Source organism: Melozone crissalis, unplaced genomic scaffold, assembly GCF_028551555.1.
Source record: "Melozone crissalis strain CALT ecotype California unplaced genomic scaffold, PUWL_Pcris_2 ptg000012l_1, whole genome shotgun sequence".
NCBI classification, from domain to species: Eukaryota; Metazoa; Chordata; class Aves; order Passeriformes; family Passerellidae; genus Melozone; species Melozone crissalis.
This window is the reverse complement of record NW_026535790.1, coordinates 295,729-319,761: the sequence shown is the minus strand read 5'-3', so window position 1 is coordinate 319,761 and position 24,033 is coordinate 295,729. Positions and strand designations below refer to the sequence as shown.

General features: G+C 43.4%; 2 protein-coding genes across 3 annotated transcripts in view; both read left to right on the top strand.

Annotated features, from left to right (window-relative positions):
• CRAMP1 (cramped chromatin regulator homolog 1) overlaps positions 1 to 2,863 on the top strand; it is a 46,354-nt gene extending 43,491 nt beyond the window's left edge. For both annotated transcript variants that reach the window (XM_054270922.1, XM_054270921.1), the window contains exon 21: positions 1,459 to 2,863. In XM_054270922.1, the coding sequence (XP_054126897.1) occupies positions 1,459 to 1,623 (165 nt within the window). In that variant the 3' untranslated portion in view covers positions 1,624 to 2,863. The remainder of the gene's footprint in view (positions 1 to 1,458) is intronic.
• A 7,072-nt stretch (positions 2,864 to 9,935) lies between these two features.
• On the top strand, positions 9,936 to 22,660 carry JPT2 (Jupiter microtubule associated homolog 2). Its single transcript, XM_054270823.1, has 5 exons — positions 9,936 to 9,998; positions 15,821 to 15,969; positions 16,424 to 16,566; positions 18,827 to 18,872; positions 19,628 to 22,660. The coding sequence occupies exons 1-5, from the start codon at positions 9,955 to 9,957 to the stop codon at positions 19,810 to 19,812; spliced, it is 567 nt and encodes a 188-aa protein (XP_054126798.1). The 5' UTR covers positions 9,936 to 9,954; the 3' UTR covers positions 19,813 to 22,660.
• Positions 22,661 to 24,033: the final 1,373 nt, after the last annotated feature.

Here is a 24,033-nt window from a genome sequence, read left to right as displayed (position 1 = left end):
CCCCTACTTTTAAACCCCATCACATCACAATCATCATCATCACCTGACTGCACTCATATTCTTAACCTTTGAGATTCTTCAGCACATTACACAGTGGTGTCTATCCGCTGTGAGATCATGCCTAGAATATTGTCACCAGTTTTGAATACCCAGTATATAGGAGAGAGAGTTTAACCAGAGCAAGCTCAGCTGAGGTTTACCAGGAGAATCAGGTGGTGAAGAAAGGGTGATGTCTAGGCTTGTTCAGCATAGAAATTGCTTCAGGATGGGAGGGGCCCTGCTGCCTGCCAATGCCTGCAGTAGGGTCATTAGAAGATGTAGCAAGCCCTTTACAAAATGGTGATGGGAGGTGGGAGAAACAAGCAAAAGCTGAACTGAGAAAGGTTCTGCTTTATCTATAGAAAAACTTCACTTCGACAATAGGCAGGCAAGGAGACAAGTTTCCCAGAAATGTTATGCTGTGACTGTCTTCAGAGCTTTCCAGGGCTCACATCAATAAAGCTCCGAGTGAGCTGGTCTGTCCTTATTGGTGAATCTGCTTTGAGCAGGTGGTTGAATTAGAGGCCTGTTCAGATCCCTTCCAGTCTCAGTTATCCCACAGTTTAGTTATTAAACTCATTACAACATCACATAACTTGTAATTTCTTGGGGACTTTCCCTTATGGAAGGAATGTGTCATTTCTCTACTCCCCTTTGGATTTGGATAAGGAGGTTCTGTACAGACCATGTAACCAGGAGCTGCAGCAAGCTTATGCTGATTTAGTGTGACATTGGCAGCTTCAGACCTGAAACACAGATCCACTTCTCGCATAAATATGAAGATTCTGTTTGCTTGGTGGTAAGAAGTTGTCAAGGTGTGTTCTGAAATGACATTGGAGCCCTCAGTATTACCAACTCCCTTTAGAAGAAAATGAGGTAAGCCTCCACGTTATGCACAGGTGAGCAGCTCTTGTGGCAGAGGTAATATCTTTAGATCATCTACCTGTGCACCTTAATGCTAAATTGGAGCAGGTAAGATCCATTGAGACTATAGGTGGTTAGGCTTTTTAGAAGCTTCCATTTAGTTGTGGATGAGAAGAGCTGTTCTCTAACTCAGGTCAAGTGAGATAAAGTGTCTCTTTCATATGAGGAGAGGCTGGGAAGGAAGCTGAGGGAGCCAGACACTTCTCAGAATGAGAGGCTGCAAGCAAAATTTGAAACACAATAAATTCCACCTGAAGACAAGAGATCTGTTTTGAGGTAATCAGGCATGGAAACAGGATACCCAGAGAGTTTTGGAATGTCTGTGCATGGGGATAATTCAACACCTGCCAAGATCCAGGGCAGCCTGTTCTAAGCTGACCCTGCTCAAGTGAGATGGTTGGATAAAATGCTCTCAGGATGTCCCTTCCAACCTCAGTTATTCCATGAAATTGCCACTGACATGTAGCTCATCTCTTCTCTCCTTGTCTCTTCCAGGTGGTGGATTCCCAGCTGGCTTGCATGATGAATGAGAACAGCATAGATTACATATCTCGCTTTAATGACCTTGCCCAGGAGCTGTCCATACCTGAGCCCACTCGCAGGGAGATCCTGTTTGATGGAGGAGGTGGTGGCCCCCCAACTGGGGATCTGTCACAGTAAGGAAATGACCAGCAGGCTGGTGCAGACTGTTCAGCTAAGTTGGAGCTTGCAGAGCTGGAACTTGATGAGGGTGCAGCTGAGTCTGAGTTGTCCCTGTCCTGTGTGCTTCTTTCTGACAGAGAAGCATTGGTTTCAAAGGTCTCAAGAAATACTTGCAAGTCCTGGAATGTGCAATATGCTGGCAACAACAGAACATGGAATAACGTTACAGAAGATAGTGTGTCCCTGCATCAGCAATGTAAGATTGCAGGTTTGTGGGACAGTCCTGGACTTGTACTTTGGAATAGCCTAAGCAAGCAGCTCAAGTAGGGATGGGATTGCCACAAGCTCCTGTTTATGAATTATTGTTTGCGTAGTGATCAAAATGCCATGCCTTCTGATCCCCATGAAAGCTGTGGAGGATAGGGTAGGTGTGGGTAGGGGAACCATTGTGTATCTTGACACATCCTAGTTGGCAGCTTTCTTACCATTCAGTCAAACTGAAGTTCTTGCACTCTGTTCAGGGCACTGCCACTCCTCGATGCTATGTTCTTACAGACCACTCCGTTCCTTTGGCTCTTTGACCATTCCAGTGGGGCTCACACCTGCTTGCTTGTTTGGTAGGGAAGCTCTGATCTGCCCTCCTCCCATGCTGCTTGGATCCCCTACTTTTAAACCCCATCACATCACAATCATCATCATCACCTGACTGCACTCATATTCTTAACCTTTGAGATTCTTCAGCACATTACACAGTTCACCCTGTGAGTGAAGGAGTGCTTTATTGCTCTCCCTGAAGAACAGTTGCTTTTTAGGTCTGGAAACAGGGCAAAAGAGCTTATGCTAGGAAAACTCTGTCATAATTAGTCTTGGCTTTGCTGGAAACATGTAAATATTGCCATCTTCACAAAAACTGAGGATTTACCTGGGAGAGGAAATAAGAAAGAATATGGTAATGTGTAGGAACAAATACTAGGTTAATGCTAAAGCAGTTGAGATCAGTTTTGTGTTATGAAGGGAAGTGTCAAGTCCTAGCTTAATCCCTTAGTCCTTCCCTGCTTCCTCTTTCTTCTGTGAACTCTGGGTGCTCTGTAGTACCTCGCCATCATTCTTCATTACAGTCACTCCCAGGCATGAGTGGATCTGGCACTCCCTCTTTGAAATCCCTGTGCATTTAATGTTCTGTTTTACTGTAGGAAAAACCCAGATACTGATTCCAGGAGGTTCAACAGGATAGCAAGTTAATAGTTAATCCTCTCCTCTCCTCTCCTCAGCACTTGTCTGCTTCTCCAGTTAGAGGATATTCCTTGGCTGGTGTGAGTAGATCTGAACTTTTCCAAGGGGCTGCTCCTGTATACACCTCAACTTTGTATTAATAATGAACAAACAAACCTTCTCCATCCCATAGGCTGTTATCATGGGTTCATTTTCTTTCCTTCCTCACACTATACTTGGTGGATGTAGTTCTGCCTGCCTTTAGCTGCTCATAGGAGGCATTTCTTTGACTAGGAGTCTATTGTAACTTGCTCACAGTGCACTGAATGCTGTTTGCCCAGTCCCTTCACTCTGCTTTAGGCAAATGATTTTTAGCTTCTACAGAGTTGGTCTTGTGTTTTATGTCATTAGGAGAAAATTGAACAAGTTTTCTGATGCACACAGAGCCTAGTTTGAGAATTCTGATCGAATTGTCAGAAAATCACATAAACCTGGAATAGGAAAAGTTGAAGGCTGTCACAGAAATGAATGCTGGGGCCTGTTTTGTTCTGAGCATTCTGCCTTGGTATGGAGAAGACACCTGTTACTCTCAAGAGTCATGCCCACTAAAACTTTTCAGTTTTACTTATAATTTAGCTGTGTTATGGTTTGGACTTTCCCAGATTGTTCCTTCTTGGTTTTGGGTTCCTCCATTACTAATGCTGATTATTCTATATGCTGTGTCTCCAGAAATCCTTCAGATTTGCAGGACAAAAGTAGAAGGCACCTACTATGGCTGTGGATTACAGAACGTGCAGGAGGAAATGTGTTACATTCTAATCAAGTACTGTCTAAAAAGAAATCTGAACTCTCATTCTTAAACTTCTAAATACTGCAAAAGTAACGTCAGGGTCTCCAGTGTATTTGTAACTTGACAAACTTTTCATCTTCCCTACTGATGCTGGTAACACAGTGGATATGACACTGGGTTTGGCTCTGGAGTTGCCTAGAATAAAGACCAGTGTTGCTGTACCTGCTGCAGGAGTGGAGAGCAGAGCACTTCATCCTAATCCATGAAGGCTTTTTGCCTGCGATACAAGGAGCTGTCAGCTGCCTTGCCTCAGCATACCCAGGGGGAAGGACCCAGCTGCAGAATGAAGGCAGAACAGGTGGCTATTCTTGATGATGCCGTGACATCAGAAAACTTCTAATACCCTGAACCTTTGCAAGTGGGCTTGAACCACCCAGTAATAACAGAGTATAAATGACAGAAATCAGTTCAACACTCAGAAGGTTGGGTTAGAAGTGTTTGGCGTCAGCCCCTTAAAAGTTGACATTATGAAGCAGAGTTTGATTTCAGAAATGTAATGCATTGCAAACTGCTTTTTAAGAATAAAGCCCTTTGAGGAAAAGGGAAGAACTTAAGAATAATTAAGATCATTGTGGCAATTCTGAATTGATGCAGTATCTGTTACCCTTACTATATGAAAGGCCATTTAAACACATTTCTGATCAGACCAGCTCTAGATTTTAGGTGAATGTACTTTACAATAGTGGTGCACAGATGGCCGGGAAGGTGGTAATACTCAAATTTTAATTATTTCAGCTTCCCCAACAACAGTAACAAAATCTAAATGAGGGACAATGTAGGCTAAGCAGACATCCAAGCAAGTAACACTGAATTGCACACAGTATCATGTCTGACTTCATTAGAGCACTGTGAGGTGTTGGAGAGGACTAAGGGACACTAACAGTCTCCAGGTCTAGGATTAACTGCTCTAGGCTTCTCCTTCTCAGTGACCATAAGGCAGTTCTGAGTAGCTGGCAAGGTAAATGACAGAAGGTTGGGTGTCTCATCACCATGGGCTGGGTGCAGAGCAGTACCATAGCCCAAGGCTGGATCCACCCAGGTGTGTGTGCACACATTGACAGAGATTTGTACAGGGTGTTGCATTCTGATCACTCATACAATCCATTTTATACTGCATCCCTAAATCTACTAAGCATAGGAATAGTAATTATTTTTTCTTATATCATTGTTAAGCCTTTTTTTGACACCCTCTGTATTTTTAAATTGAATTAAATGGCATGATTCAAATCTAACTTATTAAGACATCTCTTTTACTGACAGCAGATCCCAGAGTGGAAATTCAGTTGCATTTTGTTTTCTACGCTCAGACTTCAGATGCATTTATAAGGAAAGTACTGCACTTTTTTTTAACCTTTTCAGACCTTTCAGTCTGTTAATTTCACAGCAAGTTGTAAATGTTACCTAAGTGAAACCATGGCAAGCACTACGGCAATAAGTTATCATTAATTATTGAACATGATAACTGCTTTAGAGCTTACGGTTCTGGCAGCAGAATGTAATGCTGTTTCTTTTAATAATAGTTAAGCCATATCATCTAAGGTTTCTGGCTTGTTTGAGATGTGAATTTGTTTTATAGATTATAAATATACCTATATAGTGTATGTATAAAGCAAAATGCCTGTCCTTACTGATTATTTTTTGTACCATACTGTAAATTATATTATTTATTCTTTACCAATTTTGGAAAAAGGTGTTTTGGTTATTTAATATAATATACAAAAGCTGTTAAACTTCTTCTGTTTAAATTTCCAATTCAACTTGTAAAGCTGTTTTTATTCTTGTGCATAAATACATACTAATACTTGGTCTAACTTGTGTCCAGTGTGTTCCTTGCTGTTCATGTCCTCTCCGATTTTTTTCATTTAAGCTTTATTTACATGATCATGGCCTTGTGGGGGTGGGAGTTAAGATTTTTCCATAAGGCCAAGTCTTTCAGGGTGATTTAATTGCAGTGAAATCAGTTGCCTAACTCCCATTGGCATTTCCCATCCCAGAATTTTGATGATTCTCACCATGATCAGAGAAAATTTTGGTAGGGTTGTTTTTGCTTTATAGCTTCCATTCTCAGTAGTGTCTGCTCATGGTGAGCTTCAGAGATGTGACAAACCAGAGGGCTGGTTATCATGAATGGCCTGTCTTGGGCCATGGGCACCAGAAACAAGGGGGAGAAAGAGAGAATAACAAACAAGACAATCACCAAAAAAATTCCAACCACCACCACCACCAAGAAGGTACAATAAAAATGTACCTTGGGGGTTTTATTTTTTTTTTTTTCCTATTCAGAGTTTCAGATAGGCAGAGACTTGGCTGTGGAGGTTGCATTCAGGCCATCAAGTTTTATGTAGCCACTACCAGAAACACCTTTTCACCCTAGGACACTCAAGGACAGGAAGCCCTGATAGGGTTGCGTAGTCTATCTTCAGAGCTTTCCAAGATAAAACTAACTAAAGCCCATAGAAAGGTGGGCTGAGCCAGCACAGCCTGCTTTGGGCAAGTTGGGCTCCAGGCCTGAAGTTCCTGTGATCTACATCAGTAACTAACTCCTTTTTGTACACTTTTAGGATTTTGGTGTCTAGGACATACAAAAAGGCAGCTTTAATGTTGCACTGAGAAAGTACAAGTGTATAATTGATCAGAAATGAAGAATGTTCTAAAAAACTCAACATAAGTTTTATTAGTATTATTTTGATACTTCCTTCCCATCTAAAAAGTGCATAGTTATCTCTCCTGCTTGTTTACTGAGAAAATTGGGCTATGACCAAGTTTGAGTTCTTTCTGTGCAGCTTCACCCCTCCACTGGTTGTGAGCTTTTGTCAGTATAAAAGACCTTTAAATCTTTTCCACCTTCTGTCAAAGCTGCAACTGAATCTTTCTCACAATTTAGCTAATTTTGCCCTTAATGACCAAAATTTAAGACTGTAAAAACAAAAGGAATGAGTCTGAAAAGTTATTAGCAAAACAAGATACTGCAGTGATAGTACATATGTTTCATGCTTTTTTGTTAGCTTTATTTGATTTGGTTTTTTCAGTCCTTCAAAACAAAAGCAGCACTATGCTGCTAAATGTATGCCTCTAAGTTTAATTCTTGACAAAGCACAGCTGTAGAGCTGTGAAATAAAACCTTCAGCTGAAAATGTTAGCTTGTAATGTCACAGTCAATGACAAATGGTTAGAAAGGCCATGTAAATGCTGGCTCTGCAGGTGCAGCTACACCATCTCCTCCCAATGCAGGTTGTCCAGACAGCCAATGGCTTTCACGTGGCAGCCATGCCATGCTTCAGCCACAGAGCTGCGAGCAAACCATGGACACGTGCAGGGAGCAGGGTGGAGCACAGCAGCCAGACTCTGCTCAGCGCTGTGCTGATAAACCCCTGTGCACACTGACAAGGCCAGACGAGGGCCCAACACACAACAGTCACAGAATTGATCATGTTGGAAGGGCCCACAGTGGCTCATCTGATCCCATTTCCCTGCTCAAGCAGGGTCATCCCAGAGCACATGGCATAGGGCTGTGTCCAGATGGTTCTGGAATATCTCCAATGAGGGAGACTCCACACCCTCACTGGGCACCCTGTTCAGTGCTCAGTCACTGCACAGTGAAGAAGTTCTTCCTCATGTTTGCGTGGAACTTCCTGGGCATCAGTTGGTGCCTTTGCCCCTTGATTTACTAGCTGACACCAAAGAGAAGAGCCTGGTCCATCCTCTCACTACCCACCTTTTAGATGGGTACACATTTCATACACATTAATAAGGTCCCCTCTCAGCCATCTCTTCTCAAGGTCAACAGGTCCAACTCCCTCAGCCTTTTCTCATTAGAGAGATTCTCCAGACCCTTGACCAACTTAATAGCACTCTGATAGTGATCAAGGCACTCCATGTCTCACTTGTACTGTGGGGCCCAGATGTGTACACAATACTCCAAATGTGGCTTCACCAGGAGCTGAGGGGCAGGATCATCTCCCTCAACCTGCTGGCAATACTCTTTCTAAGCCCTGGACAATATTGCCCTTTTTGGCCCCAAGGCACACAGCTGGTCAGGGACAGATGCACCAGGACACCCAGATCCTACTCTGCAGCACTGCTGTCCAGTGGGTTGGCTCCCAGCCTGTACTGGTGACCAGGGCTGTTCCTCCACAGGTGCAAGACCTGCATTTCCCCTTGTTGAATTTCAGAAGGTTCTTCTCTACCCACCTCCCTAAGCTGCTGAGGTCCCTCTGAAGGCCTGCAAAACCCTCTGAAATATCAGCCACTCCTTTGTATCAGCAGTGAACTTGCTGAGGACACGTCTGCTCTTTCATCCAATCACTGATAAAGAAGTTATACAACACTGAGCCCAGCAGAGAACCCTGGGGGACACCACTAGTGACAGGTCTCCAACCTTACTCTACTACTGATCATGAGCCTCTGGGATCTGCCATTCAGGCAGTTCTCAATCCATCCCACTGTCCACTCATCCAACCCACTTTTCTTGAGTTTGCCTGTGAGGGTATTGCGAGGGAAAAGCAAGGTGGGCAAAGAAGAACTTTGCTTGCTTCCCTGAGTTTGGATTGCTCTTCACTTGCTTCTCACTTCCCAACTGGTACCTGCTCTTTGCTGGAGGATGGATAGAGGATCTCCCTTCTGTTGGATGCTCCTGTCTTAGGAAGGCAATGGTCCCACCAGTCTATGTCCCTCTCTGATTTTCTAATACTTCTCAGCCTTTCTAGTTTGTCTTGTAGCTCTACTACCAGGCTGGACAGGTCATCCACTTGGTCTTATCTGATGCTGAAATAGAGATTTTTGGAGTTCACTTGAATTAGCAATATGAATTAAGTATTTAAAGTTTAGCTTGTAGAACTATGTGTTAAATTTTAACCTTTTTACTTAAGAAACCTCTGCCATGGTACAAAGGGCATAGGAAAATGCAAATTTCTGAAGTTTCTTGCATAAAGAAAAATACTGGAGAAGACCAAGAGATACAAAAAGCCCAGATAAAGGAACCCCTCTGTCTCCAAGCTAATCAAGGCCGACAGATTACTCAGATAAGCACCAAGGAACCAAAAGCGCATGCGCAATGGAGAAAAGTTCCAAAGTTCAGTCCTGAGGAAGACCACAATCTTCAGCCTCAGAGACCACCAGAGACCCCCGTGCGACCACCACAGCAAACAAGGCGTGCCCAGAAGGGCGTGGATCTGATTACGATGGGAGGCGAGAACAGGCGGGGCCAGGGGTTGAATATGCATAGCAAAGTTGTGCAATGTATTGCATATGGAACACCTTTGTGAATAAAGATGGAGGACAGCCCAAGGCTCGGGGCACAAGTTTTCTCGACAGCTGTCTCGCTTGTGCCAGGCGCTGACATTCATACCCACTTCATAACTACATCTGCTTGTGGAGTTTATTTATTCCGCGTATCGCTTCAATGCAGCCGCCCATCACTGATACAATTCACTGACAGGCTCAGCCATTGGCTACAGCCTGAAGTCTGGTTGGCTATATAGGGTTTTTGCATGGTTTTTTTGGGACTTCAGTCTGAGACCGCATCTTTTTTGGTGAGTTTAGGGGACTCAGTTCCCTGCTGAGCGGGCACCATATATTTGAGTTCTCTCAGCAACCGTGATGAGCAGAAAACTGAGCAAACTGCCTGCGCTGCAGCGCCCTTCCCGATCCATGTCCTGTTCGCTTGCCCGGGTCGCCCGCGCTCGCTGGAGCGGCTTCGATCTCCCGCACTGAAACGCTCCCTCTGCGCCTGAGGGGCTGGCGGCTGCGGGCGGGGCTCAGGGCGTGCCGCTCGGGTATCCTCGAACTCGGAAACGCTGTGTAGGGCAGCAGGTTACGAAGTCCTCCTTGAGATTATTCCATACGATGATCTTCCTTCTGTTTTCTGCGTCGCACCGCTATTTCGAGGCGAAACCCTCACAAAAAGTCTCAACTAGAAGGCCGAAACACGAATCAAAACCCACTCCACTACTACAGCCCACACCCCTATCCCGCCTCGTCGCATTAAATATACTCCCGCTGCTCGCCCCGCCCTTCCTCCAGCCAATGGCTGTGCAGTTTCCTCTGACGGACGGGCAGAAAGGCCAATGGAAGGCATCAAGGATAAGCGCCGACGCGGGTCGCTTTAAGCTTCCCTCCCTCTGCTAGGCTGGCCGAACAGGCATGATCTCGAGCGAGTTAACTGCCTTCGATAGGCTGCTCGTCATGATGGGCAGCTAAATCGGCCAATAGCCGGGCAAGGCGGGGAGGCCGGCCTCTCCGCGGCGCTGTTGGAGCGGGGCTGCGGAGCGGAGCTGCTGAGTGCCACCATGTTCCAGGGCGCTGAGGCCGAGCCGGCCAAGCCTAGCTCCAGGTGGGGCGGTGGAGGACGCTCAGCAGGGCGGGCCGGGGGGAAGAGTCGTACGGCGTCGCGGAGCCCTTGGCGGGGCTTTGTTCGAGCGCGGGAGGTGCAGGCTCCAGGGGCCGAGGGGGTTGGGTCGGGGATATAGTGTACTGACCGAGGAGATCGGGCTCCCCCGAGGGACCTCTTGGCCGCGGCGGGAGGAAGCGGAGCCCCCTTCCTGCCGTACCGCCGGATAGAAGCTAGTGCGCGGCTGGCGCCTTCGCCGTCCCTCAGTTTGCTTGTCCCGCGCCCCGGGGGCTGGGCGGGGAGTGGCCGCATTGCGCTCCCGTTGGTGCTGCCCCGGGCGCGCCGGGAGAGCCCCAGGGCCGGGTGGGGCACCCACGGTTGCCGCTCCCGGCCCGACCCCAGAGCTCCTGCAGGGTCTCTGGCGCGGAGAGAAGGGCCCAGCGCTGGGGAGCACCTTCTCCCGCCGTGTTTCTACTCACGGGGAGCGAGGGGCCCCAGCTACTCTCTGTGCACAAACGCCTACAGATGTCGGCTTGTTTTTCGCCCTACGAAGTTGAAACATATTGCTTTGTTTGGAGGAAGGCAGTTAACTCTGAATACTGCAGTGCGTGAGTGCAGTGATTAATCCATGTGCGAGGCTGTCGCGTGGGGAAGGAGGAAGGGTTTCGAAATTGTCCGAGAACGCTGTAAGTTTTCTAGTATCCCAGTAGGCCCAAGCTGTAACATGGTTTTAGAAGACTTTTGAGGATGCTCTGTCCTTGGTGTAGTCTCTGAGGTCTGTTTTCATAATAATTTTGAAACTACGTTTAACGCATAAATTGGGTTTCCAGGCAGACCATTGCAACGTGTTAGTTAATAGCGAGCAGAGGTGGCCATACAGCTTCCTCCTGTTGCCGTGTCGGGGTGTGTTTGTGGTGCCTGAGAGCAGGCTGGAGCCTGTACCAGAGACTGTGGCAGCGCCGCAGGAACTTCCTTAGCGGGTTTGCAGCGTGGTCTCTGAGGCATTTACTATATCGACTCATGGCCTGTGCCATCAAGGGTAAAGGTACCTGGTTTGAAGACACGGCTTACTCATTCCCTGAACAAAGCTTTGTTTAGCGAGAATGCAAATCCTTTTGCAGTTCTTGGTACATAGAAGTTGCTCCATTTAAATCTGAGCCTTATTCAAAATCACAGCAGCAACCACCAGCAGCTGTGAAAGTGGGGAAAAAACGTCTTCCTAGTCTGAAAATCATGCCTAGAAAATTATAAACAAGTGTTTGCATTTTGAGAACTTCATAGTACAGGGGTATTACTGTTAGAAATAAATTATACTAAGAAGATTTTAAGTGAAAGCTTTCACTTAATTGTCCATTGAAATGTGTTTCTAGTGATCCTTTAAATATGTACAGTGAAAGAGCAAGCAAGTAGTTTGCTGAATCGAATTAACTGCCTAGTTTTATGTTTTCAAACTTCAACAATGACACTCTGTGTTTTTAAGCAAGTTATGCTTTTTCAAAATAAAACATGGTACTGCATGTCAAAGAGCTTCTAAAAGCAAAACAGGACAGAGTTGTCTCATTCTGCTGTTGTGCTATAAAGACGCAGTGTATTAATGCACACTCGATTTGTCCCGTGTATGAGCAGTTTCACAACCACTGCAAAGAGCTGACAATGGCAAATTCAACCATCTTGGAAATGCAATGCTCATGTTCCTCTGCTCCCATCGGGGCCACTGCAGCGCTCTTGGGGCTTTCGGCTCAAGATCATGGTTGCATAAAACAGCTTGCTGTTTGTATGTGGGTGAGCTGGTTAACGAGCCGTCAGTCTCCATTGATCCCACAGCAGAAGCACCCCAGGACCTCTGGTCTGGTTTTAGGGCCTGCAGTTCCAAACCTCAACACCTGCTTTCTGCCAGTCTCTTATATATAATGCAGCACTTATCTACTGTATTAGAACAGTCTAAAAACTGGTAAAACTTCAGTGTTTAACTTTCAGGCAGGATTAAAAACAATTATGTAGCGGGTGTCTTGAAGTAATGAATAAATCTACTATAGGTTGGCTGAAAGGCTTAATGAGGAAAGGGCATTCAAATTCAAGTGCTTTAGAACGTAGGGAATATAAAAAATAAAATACCAGAACAACTAATTAAAATTCTTCAAATCTGCCAGAAGAGAACAAAGCAATTAGTGGGGGCTTTTAAACTTGCAGAATAGGGCTCTTGATTTAGCTGTTTTAGAGGAGTTCACAAACTTCTGGTTTGCTGGAGGGGAGGGAGAGAGAGACAGATTCAGATTTTGTAGAAGACAAAGGGTTGTTTTTTCATGATTTGAAAGAATAAAGCAATACCTTCCCAAAGGAATGAAGACCCAACATACCTGGCTACAAGAAACAAAAATGTCTCTGTATAAACTGGCATAATACTGATGTAAATTAAAATGACTATAAAGTATAAACTAAAGTTTTAAAACTTATTTTAACTGAAGTAACATATAATTTAACATATGTTACTGTACATATGTTAAATTTCTGTGTACTCTGTTGGAGCAGCTCATCTTGGCTAACTGAGTTTAGCATGCTGTTTTCCTTTGCTAGGATTTACAGGTGAAGTCTGATTTTCTTACTTGGTGTAAGGGACCCGCATGTCTCACTGCTCTAGAACCGAGTACGTGGTAGTACAGGGAGGCCAGCAGTGCTCTAGAGGCTACACAGAAAGAAAATTGTTGTCTCCCACATATTTGGTTGGAGGAAGCAAGTGCAAAGCCCTCTCCTCTTGTTAGCATCAGCTGACAGACTTTGTTGCTGTACTTCAAGGTTATTTTTGGTAATTCCTGTCAATGACTTAGTTATCTGACTTTGTATTAGTTCAAATTTTATTAACCTGGTGACACTGAAAGTTTACGTAATGCTTGGAAGGAAGGTTCCCAGCATTATGAAGTTCTTGAAATTGAGATGGTAAATCCACTTTGTGTATGTAGAGTCAGGACATAATTTTGTGTGGTGCTGGCAGAAAAGGTACTTGTGCTGATTTCTATCTTGTAAGTACCACCAGTGATGCCTCTGGTTAATTATTCAGCAGTAGGGTTTTCATAGTGTGGCTACTAAGCTGAAAATGAAAGGACAGTATAAGATTAATTGGTGGATTTATTTTGATGAAGTTTCTTTACTGAATTATCAAGACTTTTAATCTTAAAATGGATTTTCTCTAGAATTTCTTTCTGCAATAGCTCTTAAAACCCATTACAAGGATGAGAAGTAATTTGATTCTTATGACTGGCTATTTTTCTTTTAAAGAATCTGAATGTAGTTATTTTATTATTCCCTCCTATGCTTGTAGGCATGTGTTAAGCAAACAGTGTGATAAATTGAATGAATCTGGGCTGTAAGAGACTCCAGCTGTATAAACAGCTTTTTACTTCCTTTCAGTCTCTTTGTTGGTATACTTAGTGTAGTTGGAATGCAAGAAGGACGAAATGCAGTTTAAAAATAGCTGGAAAGAATAGGTAAAGTAAAAAATAATTTCACTTATGTGAGAGGAGTCCACTTTAACAGAGACTCCTTCCCAAACTACTTATTTGTAGAGTTCCCTTTTCTTTGTCTCCCTGCTTTAAGTACTTAAACTGCCTCATGGTGAGGCATTGTGAATGTTTGAAATACATAATTTACCTATACAATGTCTGCTTTAATTGTGGGTTTAAGTCTTCTAAAATACATGGAGAGCACAGAGGCTAGTTGGATCTGTAGTCTATTGGACACTAAATTGTAAATAAATAAGCTTTGTATGATCTAACCTGTGCTTTGGACAAGGAGTTGTCCTGTCTGCTGCAATTCTAGTTACTCCTTAAGCTAAAAGTGTGTATTAAATCCACAATTGTACTAAGAATTAAAATATTGAAATTGGCCAGCAAAGGCAGCCCCTCCGAGGCTAGTGCTGTGTATATAAACTGTTTCCAGACTAAAAGAAGAACTTTTCTCTCCTCCCTAAAAGGCCTAAAACTGCATTCTGCATCTTGAGATCTGAAATGCACACTAAGCTCATTTTCTGACAGAGCAGCCAAATATCTCTACTTTTGTGAAATTAAATCTTAAACTGGAGTAGATCTTGTCACCAAGAGGTACCTCATTTTATACTTGATGTAGCTCACCTGTGATGACATTTTGCTGTCACAGGGCTAGGGAGAGGAAGGGTTGTAATAATTTATTTATATCTGAATTGTTCAAGTAGCGTGGGATCAAGATCTTGCAATTTATAACTGTTCTCTCGGTTTAAAAGCAGAGGTTACTTTAGGTTCTAGATCGAGGGTTAAGATTAGAAGTAGTATAATTAAGCTGCTACCTTTGTTCAGCTGCTAACACTGTGGGTAATTGGTAGATGTAACTGTAAAAATTATTTTTAATACAGAATCCCAGAATCATTAAGGTTGGATAAGGCCTCTGAGATCCTGAAGTTCAACCTTTGATTACTTGTCAACTAGACCAGAGCATTAAGTGCCACATTGAGTCATTTTGTGAGCACCTCCAGGGATGGTGACTCTACCACTGCCCAGGGCAGCCCATTCCAATGTTCAACATCTCTTCCTGTGAAGAAATTCCTCCTGATGCCCGGTATGCCCTCTCCTGGCACAGCTTGGGGCTGTTCCTCTTGTCCTGTTCCTTACATCCCTGGCGTTAGTGCCCAAATCCCCCTGGCTGCAGTCTCCCATCAGCTGTGGGAGTTGTGCACAGCCAGTAGGTTCTCCTCAGTTGCTCCTCATCCAGAACTGTCCCCAGCTCCATTCTCTTTTATGGATATGCTCCAGCCTAAAGTCTTCATGGTCACGATGGCCCCAAAACTGCCCCCACGGTTTGAGGTGCCTCACCAGTGCCCAGCAGAGGTTGCTGTCCTGGTCCTGGTACAGGCCAGGATGTCATTGGCCTTCTTGCCCACCTGGGCACACTCAGCTCATGTTCAGCCATTGACCACCAGCACTCCTAGGCCTTTTTTTTGTGCTGAACTTCTTTCAGCCATATTTAGGTATTAATCTCTTTCCTGTGCTTTTTCTGTTAATTTTCCAATTAATTTTCCAATTGATTTCCACTGATTCTACTCCCAATAGTAATTTGGTTCCTTTTTGGGGAGGGACCTGTAGTCTGTTGAACAAGACTTAGGCATTAACTATGGAATTACTACTGGAGGACACGCAAATGACTTTTGGTAAGTTTTCAAGAAGTGAGATGATTTCTGCTGTAAGCTCAATTTTTTCTGCAGATCCATTTAATATCCTGTGGTGCAAAGCTTTAGTTTTAATGGATTTGCAGCTTGACTGCTAAATAATTAACTTCTTGGTATTCTGTCTCTCCATTCTAAACTACAGCAGCTATTATGATAACTGATGGTTGAGACTAGCAAATTTTTTAGTAGTTATGAAATGTCTGCCTTTATTTAAAAGTCAGTGGGTATGAATTGTATCACAGATTCAAAGTTGGTATATGCAGTTTAGCACAAAGTCTGATTCTCTAATGGTTATTTTTAAAATCGTAGCCATCATAATCTCTGTTACTTCTGGAACACCACAGATAGTGTAGCCATTTGTGTAGGTGGCAGTGTTAGGATCATTCCACCTAATCCTAGATACCTTAATGATTAAGCTGATTGACCAGGAAGTTGGCATTATTTGTGCTGAACTTAAGAATATTAAAACAGCTCTTGAAAAGTAGATACTTCATGGATATAGTAGAATTACCTAAAGTAAATTAAAATCAGGATAGTTACATACAAGGAGAGAATGGGAAGGGGATATCAAATATTTTGAATGCTATAAATTTTAAATGAACTTTCATATCTTGTTTCTTATTCTGTGATATAGGGTATTGAAACCCCCAGGGGGAGATTCTAGTAATCTCTTTGGGAGTACAGAAGAAGTGTCTTCTTCAAGCAGGCCACACCGGATGGCATCCAATATCTTTGGAGCATCAGAAAAACCTCAGAACATTCCAAAAAGAACAAACCCTCCAGGTAAAAGCTGCCCCCTCTTTCTCTGTGACTGGCCTCTGAATTGCAGCATAGAATGGTTTTGTGCTCCTAAACTGGAGCACTGGGATCTGTCTTTTTATGTTGCATTCTTACATACTGAGTAGGTTTGAACAACAAATCTCTTCAAACTTCTGGATATATTAATATTTCAGTGATTTGCATGTTCACAGACTTTTTAGCATGTTATTCAAGTCTTAATTCTTTCCAAATTGAGATTCTAAGAAATTATGAAAGGAAACCGTTTCGTATTGTAGAGTTGTCAGCAGTTGCTCAATTTGAGACCTGCGAGTGAATTGTAACAAAGGATTTAAACTAGGCAAATAGGACTAAGTCCCTAGGCAGCAGGGTTGTACAAGTCCTTCAATTTTTATATTTTTTTTTAAATATAATGTGATAAAATTAATCCAGAAAAAAAGTCTTAACAACTGCCTTGCAGGAGGAAAAGAAAGTGGCATTTTTGAGGACTCCAGTTCTGCTCAGCCTCGTCCACGCTTGAATCCACCTGGTGGGAAGACAAGCGACATCTTTGGGTCTCCTGTCTCTCCTAGCATTGTGCGAGCACACCCGAACAAGCCCAAGGTATTTCTACTTCTGTTGCTGTCAGATCAAGCAGCAAGCAGCTCCAGGGTCCTGTCGTGCTCTGTCATATGCCTGTGCTCTCCCTAAGAACAGAACTGAATGTGCATGGAGTGACTTTGAGTTAGACAGTTATTCCCAAAGTCTTTTTGATAACTTGTTATTTTGGGTGTATCAGATCTCTGCAGTTTGTTTTGAAAGTGTTAATTAGACTATGGATGTGCATTCAAAAAAAAAAGAAAGGAAAAAGCCTTTGATCTTTCTTGTAAGTGAGGTACAACTGGAGCTCTTGACAGAGCCAAGAGGCATTTAAGCTGGATAGGGAGAAAATATTTCTCCTTATTCTGCATTTTAGCAGATGTGATCTTGATGCAGACTTGGGAAGTTGGTGAGCTACGGTCATAAACCTTTGTGAGGCCTGGCTATGCACTGCAGCTCTCTTAAATACATGTATCTGCAGTCACCTTAAAAGCACTTCTGCAGAGTAGGCTTGCAGTGATCAACAGTAAAAAACTGAACTTCAAGATCAGTGGTGTTAGGCCCAGCAAGTACTTGATTTGTACAAGATAGACAAAAGTGTCTCTTATTATAGTGTTAGAGTTGTTACACATAGATTATACAGTTGAGTTTTGATCTTAAAGCTTGGATGTGTAATAGTTACTTGTAGTTATGACCACATCTGTGTTTGGAAAAAGCAGGATATGTTACCAATTACTGTATTTAAGTGCCCTATATGCAGATTTACAACCTGCTGCCCCTACTCTAAGTACTAATAAGTGAGTAGCTATTGGGATGATAATATTTCTGGCACATCAAATAACATGGAAATTTAACATTCTATGAAACTGCTGTGGTTTAGGAATGGTATTCCCCAGTTTAGTGTTCCCACTGAAAATACTCTGAAACGTGCACCACTCATGCTCCCCTCCTCCTTCCCCCACCCCCCTGGGGGGAAATTGGAGGTAGAAGGTGAAATCATGGGTTGCTATATGAACAATTTACTGGAAATAGCAATGAGATAAGAAAAGAACAGTAACAGCAACAAAATTACTAATGGAGTGTACAGGAAGGATGAACAGTTCACACGTGGGGGCTTGCCACATGGAACACAGCTCTACCCCAGCTGCTCAGCCACCACTGCTCACCCCACACCCTGCACATGATGTGGTCTAGAATAAGCTTCAGGTCCCTGCCATGCCCTCACTGGCTACTGCAAAAATTAACCTGCACTGACTGGAACCAGGACAGAAATTGTCATTGTGCTGAAAACACAATGTGTCTAGTTTTTCCTGAAGCTTAGGAAAAGAGGATCAGTCCAATTTACCTTTCTTGCCTTTGTTTTTTTCCCCTTAAATTTGAGGTGTTGGTAGAGTGCTTTTTTTTTTTTGCATGTTCTGAGTAATATCTGGGGCCATATGAAAAGATGAGGAGGAAAAATAAGATTGGGATCTAGGTTCTGACAGGAGTAGTGCTGTTGGTGTAGGAGAGGGCTTTGCTTTGCTTCTCTGTACCCCTTTATTGGGATGGTTGCACTTTCTTTTTAGCTACTTTTTTAGAAATGTAACTTTAATTCCCAATAATTCCTGACTAAATTGAAGACACCATTGTGGAATTTCTTATGTTATTAATTAGAGCATTGGAATTGTGGGAGGTAGTGAGCTGGAAAGAAGACATGCGAGTTGAGTTTTATGTGTGGGAAAACACACTTTTCTGAAGTGTGGGTGTGTATTTCCAACAGTCAGTTCAGATTGTTGGGGAAATGGTCTTAAAAAGTTTTGATTATTACCTGGCTGTTGGGATACTTGGTGAAGACAGGAATTGTTGCATACAAATAGGGTCTTCAAGGGCTGTTTGTATTATAGTTGTGTGTATCAGCTTGTCCTGTGTGATAGCAGGTACTTGACAAAAAGGGTAATTCCTGATCTTAAAATCAATGAATCCTTAAGGTTGGGGAAGGCCTCTAAAATTGTCTGGCAGTTAACCCACCACTGCTGTGCTTACATTTTGATGATTTAATGTAGCCTCTTCATCTATGTTTTAATGAATTGTCTGAGATGTGCATCTTGCCATAACATAGAAGATTTGTTCCCCTGCTTTTGGGGTTCTGTAGAAGTGGAAGGGATGAAGGGCTGCACACAGCTTGCTTTTATTTGATCAGTGATTTATAAACTTAAAAATGAAGCAAAATTTCCAGAAGGATTTTGTGGCAGACTTGCTGTTTGAGAACAATGATACACTAAGATAGTTTTTGATTTCTTTGCAGGATCACATTGTCTTAAAAGAAGAGGAAATACCAAAGAAGCTAGAAGGTCAGCAAGAGAAATTCTTTTCTTTGTTCCCGTTGGGAAGATAAGCTATGAGGAAGTTTCTTGTCCTTCTGCTTAAACATTAGCCTAGTCTCATGTTTTTAGGATAATATGACTGAAAAGTTTAGTCAGAAATCTAATTGTTTGTCTCAGAGAAATGGTTCTCTTCCTCTTACTGAGGAGAGCACAGGCGTGAGTTGTGATACTCTGTGTCTCTGTGTTTAGACTTTGCTTGATACCATGTGTGTGTATATACAAATATGTATGGAATCTGTATATGGCAAAACATCAGATTACCACTTCCTCTCTTGCCATCTCCTTCAAATGGCTAATTTTGGCTTTCTGTAGTTGTAAATAATAAATAGCTGACTGACAAAATTTATTATTGCTCAACTAACTGTTAAAGAATTATGGGATCCCTGCTTTCAAGCTCAGTATGAAAAGATTGTTTGGTACGTTGTATCTCTTAGTTGCCTGCAACTGCCAAAATAATTCTGAAGGTGTATTGCTCAGTCTTTATATCCTTAGAAAGGATATGAAATATTAGAAAGATTGCTGAAAGAAGAGAGGAATAATTGTGAAAAGTGAAATTCTTTTCTTACTACATGTTTCCTTCAGGAAAAATGACCAGGTAATGAGAAACCTGGGTGTGCTGTGGATGGGAGATGTGGGAAAAATGCAGCGACAGAGGATGAGGCACTTTGTTCACTACAGAATAGTGAGAGATCTGATGATCTATTATGTTTTCTTTAACGTAGCTACAGAAAATACCAAACCACACCTGGAAGACGGAGGCGAGAAAAAAGCTCTGGGCAAAGAGGAGCAATGCAAGGAGCCAGAACCCAAGATGGACAATCATGAGCCCCGACTAGGACCAAGGCCACGCTCACACAACAAAGTCCTCAATCCACCAGGGGGGAAATCCAGCATTGCATTCTATTAGGGTCATCATGTCACTGTCCCTAATGGAGAAGCTCTTGTCTGTGGCGGTGAGGTCAGTTAATACACTATTGCTTGTGAATAGATTCTTAGGCAGATGAATGAGGGTCATGTTAGAGTACGTAGGAAGGATAATCTGGAGATTTGGGAGGAAAGGCTGGGGAGGGAATGGGTGCTTTGTGGGAGATGTGAGTACTGGCCTGCCTGGGTGGGTGGCAGAGCCAGACATTAGTGTAACTTTGTGAAAAATTAGTGCTACTTAGTGGTGAGTTCCTCAGACTGTTAGGTAAGAACATAACTAGCTAGCTTGTGCCTCAGGACGCTCTTGTAGAATCAGGCTTCCGTAGAGTCAACACGTCAAACATGGTGAATGGGAAGGGGCCTGAAGGTCGCATTTGAAGATTCTGGAGTACAGCAGGTAGGCTGGGCTTTCCCCTGGGCAATGGGATGCAGCATGAGCTGACTTGCAGTCATGTGACTGTAAATGTGTTCCGCTGGAACAAGTAGTGCTGACATGGTTCAGAGTGTCTTCAGTTATTGCTTCTTTTTCTCCTTTCTTGCTTGCAGCACATGATTGCTGATTCAAGGACAAAATATGTTGAAAGTTTCTTTTATACTCCTAAACAATCATATATTTGTAAGGATTGTGGTCTTCCCCTGCCTAAGTATTCAGGTCTTTTGAATGCTTTTAGTAATTTGCTGATTACTGTAACTAGTTCTTCACATGTGGCAGTCCAACTTGGTGTTTCGTGTAGGTGCTTCCAGTTGAGTGCTTGTATGTTTTCTGGTAAAAATGTGGATGCAAACAATAGCTTTATGGTACTCTTTGAACAGAGGCAACTTGGAAGTTTACCATGGAGCATATGCTGAGGTGTCAGCCAGGTCTCTCTGACCCAGCCTTTGTAGAAAGGGCTTTCACAGGTTTTCACTTGGCTCCCTGTGGAAACCAGGACAGTTCTCCTGTCTCCACCACAGTGAATTTCCTGTTGGTTTTGCCTGTGCTGAGTCTGTTAGTGAATTCTTCTGTCTTGCATCAGCCTTATCTTTGCCTTTGACTGTCTCAGATTTTTGTTGGGAAAACTATGTGAGTTCTCCCCAACTATGTGAGTTGTAGTTGATTTTGATGTAGATTACCTTAGTTGGAAAATCAAAGCCAGCACAAACAGAAGGTTTGTATTACTAAAATCTGTCATAAATCATGTTTGGAAGATGTGCATGTTTTGCACAGATGTTTTTGGGGGAGGATTTGTTCTCTGAATGGATTTTATTATCATATCCAGAGCTTTGATATATGAATGTTATCTCTAGGTGCTTTCTGTTAAATATATTGAATACTGATCTTTTAAATCTGACATATCAAAACAGGCATTGTTCAGGTACACCAAAGAACAAGTGGCCTTATTGTGTATATCCACTGCTGTTCTAGCCCACATTCCCTGAGAACTGCTGCCATTGAGATGGGATGCTGGGCCTGGTGCTAAACCTTTCTGTGATTGTAATGCTTCCTAGGCTGCTCAGCTCCCTTGTGTCAGCAGCTGTGGGTGACTGTTTTAAGACTTAGCTGCCTTTTCAAATAGTGAAACATAGGGGCAGTGCTGGGATAGAAACAGCCATGGCAAGTAGGGATTCAAATGCCTTTGTACCTTTCAGATTGGTTTGGAGCTGCCTGTTAATTTTCCCCCAGGAAAACAAGGCAGTAGTTCAAACTGCAGCCCTGGAATGAACTTATGTTACTTCCCAATATCTATTTCTTAGCCCCTCCTCCTGAGTCTGTGCTCTCCAGCCTCTGTCTGAGTCTCAGACACATTAGCCATTTCAGTTCCTTGTTCCAGTACTTGACAGGAAGCTGTCACATAGAAAAGCAACCAGAGGCTGCTTCCTACACCAGAGCAAACTGGTGTAGGAAATATTTAGTACCTAATGTGCATTGGCTTCAGTGCCTGTCCTTTAAAGAGCAAATTTTAACTAGGCCTTAAATTAGTTAAACTATGTTAAATTTCTTGTATTTCTTTCTTTGAAATGGAAACAATGTTTTCAGTTCTTCATGTAAGATTGATCTGAGCATTTCTCTGGGACAGAAGGGGATTGGAAATCAAATGACAGAACGTGCAGTTACCAATAAACAAGTATTTTGTTACTTTATTGTGTGCTACAGATGCCTGCTTTTATAAATTGGTCAGTACTGTATTTCACTATAGATGCACTGGTGAATTTTATGGTCTGAAATGGGAAAAATTGCATGTATGTTTTCAGGCCTTCTGTACATGGGACTGTGCTCAGGAGCTGTGACATCCAGCCCAAGGCTGCCCATGAGACAGACACCTCTTATCCCTGGGGAGGGGGGTAGTACAGTAGCAAGAGCTCAGCTTAATGCCTTTTTGTGGGCATCATTCCATGATGTTCTGTTCCATGCTGGGCTTCTGTTATGTTCTTCAGCAATATTGTAAATAGAATAAATATTCAAATATTTTAAATAGTTAAGGCTATTTGTAGAAAAACATAGTAATTCCCCTTGAGCGAGGGATATTCTTTATGTGGAGAAGTCATACCCTCACTTGTGTGTTTCTAGTGAGTGCATAAAACACCCTTCATGTGCCAGACTGCCTTGGCTGACAGAGGAGGGAACTTCAGCTACTGATATTGTAATTCTGGGTGAGCTGGACACAGTGGCCTCTCTGCCGGGATGTTGTGTCTGTGGCATTCATCCCTGAACTTCCAGGCTGTGATGCTCTCACAGCCTCTGGGCCAGCCCTCACTCCTGCAGTGACTTCTGTGTTTGGCCATTTACAGTTCAGAACTCTCCTCTGAAGCATGTACAGTTTGGGTGGGTATTGGTATTTTTACCAGTATTGCTGTACAGGGCATTCCTTGGCTTGTCTGGCTGTTGCTGCTGAACCAATTAGCGGTAACTGTGGTGTTTCAGCCCAGAGACACTTTTGGCTAGCTGGGTGTTACGCCTGGGTGCGTGGAGACGTGTCCAGGCATGCCAGGGCTCTGGTGGCTGCGGGATGGAGCTTCCTCCCATAAGAGGGTGTGCTCTTTAGGGTTACCTCTGATGGAGAAGCTTTTAGGTGATGGTGAAGGAAAGGAGTCGGTTCTGATGGAGGGTTTCAATCCCGAGTGTTTTTTCTGGCCCACAGGCCTCTGAATGCAGCAACAGCTCCAACAGAACTCCCAGAGTGCATGGTTGCCTGCCCTTTTACCCGGGGGGAGAGGGGGAGGGAAGGGGTAGGAAGCCACCAACCAGGTACGTGTGAGGAGGTCTTAAGGGACAAAGGACTCCTGGATGGCCCAATGCCCCCCCAGGGGTACAGGGCATGCTTTGAATCTGCCGAGGCCCCTGTGGAATTCCAGGATTGAGAGACAGTCCTTGGCACGGGTCAGGGTGGGGAAAGGAAGGATGATTGACACACCTGGCAGGGAATCTTCGGGGGAGGGACCCGGGTTTCTGAGGTAAACCCTGAAATGACACTGCAACAGGTGGGATCTGCATAGCATGGGAATGTGGCAATGTCCTCACTAGATAGCACATTAGCAATGAAGTACTGTTTTTCCTTTGAGCTGCAGCCAACAGTAGACTGCAGTATAGCTCCAGTTTGCAGCTGTGTGTGTTACCTCATGGCTTTCCCCGAAACTACTGGTTTGTAACTTGGGACAGAATGTTATCAGAGTTGCTGCTTCAGTCTGGGAAGGAAAAGTATGGTGTCCATAGTGAGCTTAGCCTAGGAAGTGGTTAAAGGATGGCTTGCATGCTTTCATGAGTAGTGTGTGGTTCTAGGCACATGTGTTGCTTAGTCCCTAAATATGTCATCATGTCTGTCCTGTACAAGACCTCAGGCTCTAGTGAACTGCCCAGCTGCAGTGTGTCATCACTCCTGATCCCCATGTGTGCCAGTTAACCCAGATCATGCATGTTTTTCCCTGTGAAGACTTCTGACTACTGTACAAAACCTTTTAAGCAAGCATGATCTGATACTGTCCCTCTGTTGCATCACATCCTGCATTGCACTCTCAATGAGGAAGATTAATGTCCTCTCTGTTGGTGTTTTAAGCGGCATAACTGTGAGTTTTTTGAATTATTTATACTGGCTAATCAGACTTGGAATATCCAAAGTTCGTTCTTGGGGCTTGTCTAGTGAGAGAAGATACATAAAGTAGTGATGTGTGGAGATAGTTATTTAAGCACTAAATGAGTAACTGCTGTAGTATGTTCCCTGGAAGGCTG

Coding starts and splice junctions, on each gene's coding strand:
- JPT2 (XM_054270823.1), top strand. CDS start 9,955: ATGTTCCAGGGCGCTGAGGCCGAGCCGGCCAAGCCTAGCTCCAG. Junction 9,999..15,820: donor CCGGCCAAGCCTAGCTCCAG/GTGGGGCGGTGG, acceptor TCTGTGATATAG/GGTATTGAAACCCCCAGGGG. Junction 18,873..19,627: donor AATACCAAAGAAGCTAGAAG/GTCAGCAAGAGA, acceptor TCTTTAACGTAG/CTACAGAAAATACCAAACCA.